Source organism: Priapulus caudatus, unplaced genomic scaffold (assembly GCF_000485595.1).
Source record: "Priapulus caudatus unplaced genomic scaffold, Priapulus_caudatus-5.0.1 Scaffold88, whole genome shotgun sequence".
NCBI classification, from domain to species: domain Eukaryota; kingdom Metazoa; phylum Priapulida; class Priapulimorpha; order Priapulimorphida; family Priapulidae; genus Priapulus; species Priapulus caudatus.
In genome coordinates, this window is record NW_014577149.1 from 424,494 (window position 1) to 430,804 (window position 6,311).

The 6,311-nt window shown below is 43.2% G+C and overlaps 1 protein-coding gene across 1 annotated transcript in view; it reads left to right on the forward strand.

Annotated features, from left to right (window-relative positions):
• The window catches only part of LOC106804799 (GTPase-activating Rap/Ran-GAP domain-like protein 3), a 66,625-nt gene that overhangs the window by 50,220 nt on the left and 10,094 nt on the right, over positions 1 to 6,311 (forward strand). Inside the window, exons 13-16 of the mRNA XM_014806146.1 lie at positions 963 to 1,067; positions 1,561 to 1,635; positions 2,307 to 2,370; positions 6,162 to 6,212. Of these exons, the coding sequence (XP_014661632.1) occupies positions 963 to 1,067; positions 1,561 to 1,635; positions 2,307 to 2,370; positions 6,162 to 6,212 (295 nt within the window). The remainder of the gene's footprint in view (positions 1 to 962; positions 1,068 to 1,560; positions 1,636 to 2,306; positions 2,371 to 6,161; positions 6,213 to 6,311) is intronic.

Consider the following 6,311-nt stretch of genomic DNA (forward strand, 5'->3'; position numbering starts at 1 on the left):
ATATACACGCATTCCTTACACTTGTCCTGCTTTACTTGTAGATATGCACCAAATATATTTTTTTGTAAGTAATTTCGTAGAGCGCTCACTACCGACCACAACCGCCTGCACGCTTCTTAACAATTACAGCGACAAATTTCTCTTGTTGCCGGGCTCATTAATAAATATGAAGCGCACGTACCGCATCCAGTCGACCCAGCAGCGCTATTTACTATGACACATCCCTGTATGCGCTCCCAGCACACCCCCTCTCGTCGTTAGAGCGAGCATCAAGCTAAATACAGCAATCGATATCCTTACTCGCGTCTCACGCTTTATGAAGCCACGTGTAGTTTACTGGTGCAGGCAAACGCGCAGGGAGCTAGTTAATGATTCATAGTCCGGTGGTGGAAGAGGTGAGGGATGCACTCGTCGTGTTTAACAAGTACGGCACCTTTCGCGCGTAAAAACCACGCCTGTATTAGACAGCCTGGAAATGTGTATCAGCATAGTACAGTTGTATGCGCATCTACGCGCCGTGTTCAATATAGAAATCCGCTAGACCGCTATATTTGCTTTAGCCTTTAACAAATAATAGAATCTCTGCTGTGGTTTGTTTGTCCACGCAGAACAATGGATGGCCCTAGGATTTTCCCCAAGGAGATTACGATTGGCGTCGCCTAAATTTCGCTTCGTTAAGGGGATTTCGCATTCATGTCTAAATAGTCACCAAAAAGCAACCGGGACAAAGGCACAAACCGTGCGTGCGCGCAAGTAAACGCGAGCGAGCTCTTACTGTAAGTGCATGCTCGATTTTGCGTGCCCGTGGCGCGCAAAACGCTAGACGCTAAATAAAACCCTAACTCTACCCGTGTAGCCTCCCATTCGCTCCGCCACGAGAGCCTTTCGCTAAATATATATGTTCACAAACAAAATGTACTACGGCTACGTTGCTCACTTCGCATCGGTGTGTTTTCACGCAGAATATGCTCAACCGGAGAGCGTTTAGCGACGTCTTTCCGGACTCTCCGCGTGGCTCCCGGCGCAAAGAGGAAGCGCGACAAGCGGAGTTCCTGCAAACCGGACAGGTGAGTATGGCGGCGCACACGCGACGTACGTCCGCGCGACAGCGGTGCACACGCAACGCACGTCAGCGACAGCGTCGCACACGCGACGCACGTCCGCGCGACAGCGGCGCACACGCGACGCACGTCCGCGCGACAGCGGCGCACACGCGACGCACGTCCGCGCGACAGCGGCGCACACGCGACGCACGTCCGCGCGACAGCGGCGCACACGCGACGCACGTCCGCGCGACAGCGGTGCACACGTGCCTGTATTACGAACGCTGATCGGATGTTGGCGAGCCACATATACTGCCACAATATCGGCGTCACGTAATCGGTTTGTGCAGCGTCTCTGTATTACGTATACGCGATCGCCGTCGATGATAAATGAAAGCGGTGCGTCATTAGGGCTAATTACCTTGGAGACAATTCTGGTCAGCTAGTGACGAACAGATATAACTTAACATATTATATACTGAAGTATGATGTTACAAAAACGTGGTATTGTCCTTAGGCACTGAAGCTGGATACAATAATGAGAGGGGATGCACCGACCAGCCTAGCGACAACCGGACTATTTCGCCGTGAGGTTCGAGCTGCACGACTATTTCCTCGTTGGCGACCCCCGCGTCATCTATGTGTCGAGCGATTATTCGTTCGGAAAGTATTTACAGGAAGCGGCGCTGACAGTAAACGCGCACTTAATACTCCAAATTACGGCCGAAATATCGTCGAAATTACCCACGAAATGACGGCGATTTTCGCCGGATAATATCTGCGCGGAATTATGAGAAAGGCGACAACGGAAAATTAATGCTGCCGTGTTGCTCGCATCGCTGATTATTGAAAGCTCCACTTGTCTCCGACTCGTTGCTTTTGGTATTATGGGAGTGGGGAAAATTATTTCCCATATTCGACCACACGTACCAGAGAGTCACGTGTATAATCGTCCACCGTGTAAATCGGCAGATGTTGTTCAGAGAAATTACTAAATTGCTAAGCTAAATTGTTATTGCAAGTGACAACAAATATGATATGTTAACATAAACATTCTTGCTAATTTTTCCGCGTGCTTCCGTGCTCCGCGTGAACAAGATTTTCTTGACACACGGGTGAAGTGGGGGGGGGGCCCTTTGCGGCGTCGTTTTTACATCAAAGCGCATAGTTTTCATCAGAAAACAAAATTGCAAAAGTACAACCTTTTTCAATCAAGAATTAAAAGCCCAACACTCATCGTCGCCGTCATAATTTTTTTTGCAGCCGTGGGAACCTCACTGCATCTATCCGGATTTTCCGCACGAGGTCGTCTGTGGCGATTCCTGGGGTGAGTCGATGTGACAAACACAATCCTGTATTAGTCCAGTCAATATATGAAATACCCGGAACAAATTGCAACAGTACGTTTTATTGTTGGAAGTTGTTGATTAGACCCTCCTAAACTTCATATGCAAAATCGGCCAAAATCGGACCACGGGAAACTGGCTAATTAGCCTAAATCCAAAATGGCCGCCAGTTTCAAGTTTGAGGCTAGTTTGTCCTAGATAGTAGGGCCTACAGGAGCTATGAGCCAAAAATCAGATGAATTAATTGTGCACTTTTGGACAAAAGCATGAAATTTGGCATAACGGTAGTTTAAGATATGTGCATTTATATGAGATCGGGTACCCATCTCCATCGGTATGGTATCTGGGCGCCATCTTGAATTTAAAAATGGCCACCATCAAAATCCAGTATCTTACATTTTTCAACTAATATTCAACATAGAAACAAGATTTTTGTATCTAAACCAACATTATCGGGGTCAAGAAACCCATTACAATCGAAACCATTATCGGTCGGTGAACGCCATCTTGAATTTCAAAATGGCCGCCTATCAAATTCGTAACCATATCGTCATAACATAGATATGACGCCATTACATGCGAATTTCAATGGAACGGCTACACCGACTGCTGGACACTTTACTCATTATATCGCTGACAATGTTGATCACAACATACGTACTTTGGACGGCCGAGGTACCTTCCAAGGAATGGGCATAATTCTTGCTTCAACCCCAAGACTCGAACAAAAACATGCTGTACCAAGAATAAACTTGCCAGAGAGTGGTTTACCTGATGCAATATTTGTGGTCAAGTACTACAGAGAAAATGCTACTACAGATGTTCAGTTACTGTATAGAAAATTACCAATTATCAGTGCAATTAATGAACGCGACTGCGGGAAATATCTTGGCCATTGAAATCAAATCGGCCGGTTTGGTCGGGTATGATGCAGGCAATTACAGATGGGGTTTATACTGGAAAGGCTTCTATCCATTTCCTTCTAATGATAGATATGGACCCATCTGTTTTGAGTTACATCTTTTCCACTCTTTACTTTGTTGCTGAGGAAAATCAACGACATTGATCTGTGCCTGTCATCACATTTGATCAACCACTGTGGTGGAAGGCCAAGACCATATCATAACAAGGGAGAATAAAGGAAGTAACCTCAAGAGGATAGAGCTGTATTTGGGCGGATTTCACTCTATCATGAGTTTCCTTGGCAGAATCGGACATGTGATGAAATCATCTGGGCAAACAGATGTGTTGGACATTGTTTATGCGGAAAATACAGTGAACCACATTTTAACAAAAAAAAGCATATGCACGAGCAATACGTGGCCATCTTCTGGTAGATGCTTCTCTCAATGCCCTTGTGCTCCAAAAAGCATATGACATCTCTTTTCCTGCTGATAAATCAGAGATCAACAAAATACCTGACTTAAAGAAGGCTCTTGAGACGTTTGACACCCTTCTTGAAACTCTTGATGAGAAAACCACTGACCCTGCTGATGATAGCTTAACACAAGTAGCTTAACAGATGGAGGCAGAAAAGCACAAGATCAAGCAAAGTCCAACAGGCTGACTAAATTGTGGGTCCAATATATAAACATGGTTGATCCCCTGCGGTTATTACTCAAAGCCCTTCGCACAGGACACTTCATGCTCTACCTAAGTACCCTTCAGAAGATGCTTTCATTCTATGCCGCAACTGGACACTCCAACTACGCGAAATCTGTGTATATCTACATACAAGATATGTTGGATCTCAAACACACAAAACCAGATTTATTCAACAAATAGGATTCAGGATCATTTGTTGTCCGCAAGACTGATCGGTTCTGGGCAGGACTACCACCAGATCGAGTAATAGAGCAGGTGCTAATGCGATCATTGACGACAACCGGTGGTGCCTCACAAATTCAGAGAATAAGCAAGACTTCATTAAACATCCCAGTAAAAAAATGCATGCAAATGGAATCAGAACCCTCCAGGCAGATGCCGGCGCCGATTTACTCATAGCAAAGACAGCCATTGACCATGCCACAGCTGGGATTACACATTTCATTGGAGAAAACACTGACATTCTAATATTACTTTGTCATCATGCAGATCTATGTTCCAGAGGTCTATATTTTAGGTAAGAAACCCCGACAGCAAAGTATTTTATTTGGGACATTCGTTTGCTATGAAAAAGGCTTGGCGATAAGGCTTGCCGTGCTCTACCTTTTATACATGCCATTTCTAGATGTGACACTACCTCCCGTCTGTTTGGAATTGGGAAATGTACTGTTCTCAAGAAAGCACAGAAAGATGAGCTGTTCTTGAAACAATCACAAGTGTTTTCTTTGAATATGACTGCCGACAAAATTCTGGAAGCTGGAGAAAAAGCATTGATGTCTCTTCATGGAGGGTCAACTACGGACACCTTGGATTCCTTGCGCAAGAGGTAGTTTAGTGAAAATGTTCTAAAAAGTATCATAAGTGTGGATGTCTTCCTATAAGTTGACAGGACAATGTGACATTAATAGATGCAACCTGCAAGAAGCACGGATTAGAATGTACCATTGCATGTAGTAAATGTCAGGATGGAATCTGTAAACATATTTCGGTTGATTGTGATGCTGCGGACCCGGAGGACCTTGACTTGTGATTAGAACTATACTGTGTTACCTTGCTTATGACTGATGCAGACTGGTATAAATAGGTTATACAGGCTAGATTGATTCCTTTGTATCTTTGTATCCTTTGTATATATGTATATTTGTATATTGTTATGTATATTGTATATTTGTATATTTGTGTATCCATTTGTAATAATTTTGTATACACACCGTTGTGAAGGCGTCTTATAAGTAATTACATTACTGTAAAAAGTAAAAGTAAAAAAAATATGTCCACTTTTTTTCACAAAATGCAAGTAATTCTGCTTACTTTTTATGGTTAAATTGCTGCATTATTAAATGTTAAATGATAATGGATTTGAATGGCGGCCTTTTTGAAATTCAAGATGGCGGCCACCAACCGTTAATGGTTTCGATTGTAATGGGTTTCTTGACCCCGATAATGTTGGTTTAGACACCAAGATCATGTTTCTATGTTGAATATTAGCTGAAATATGAAAGATAATAGATTTGGATAGCGGCCATTTTAAAATTCAAGATGGCGGCCACCGACCGATAATGGTTTCGATTGTAATGGGTTTCTTGACCCCGATAATGTTGGTTTAGACACCAAGATCATATGTTTCTATGTTGAATATTAGCTGAAAAATATAAGATAATGGATTTTGATGGTAGCCATTTTTAAATTCAAGATGACGTCCAGATACTATGCCGATGGATTTGGGTACCCGATCTCATATGAATGTACATATCTTAAACTACTGTTATGCCAATTTTCATGCTTTTGTCAAAAAGTGCACAATTAATTCATCTGATTTTTGGCTTTTAGGTCTTGTACTATCTAGGGCAAACTAGCCTCAAACTTGAAAATGGCGGCCATTTTGGATTTATGCTAATTAGCCAGTTTTCCGTGGTCCGATTTTGGCCGATTTTGCATATGAAGTTTAGGAGGGTCCAATCAACAACTTCCAACAATAAAACCTACTGTTGCAATTTGTTCCAGGTAGACCAATAATTTTCATATATTGACTGGACTATATCTACTATCTTTCACGTCGTCGTGATTAATTTTAGCTGGGCGTGAGAATCACGTTTCGCGTTAATGTACGAGTAGGGTGATATGATTAGAACTGACTACTTGTTATCTTCCCCTTGATTAATTACAGGTGACAGACTGATAGTCGGTGCAGAAGGAGGTGGAATATTCCTTATAGAAGGTATAGCTCCTCTCTCTCTCTCTCGCTCTCTCTCTCTCTCTCTCTCTCTCTCTCTCTCTCTCTCTCTCTCTCTCTCTATCTCTCTCCCCCATCTCTCTC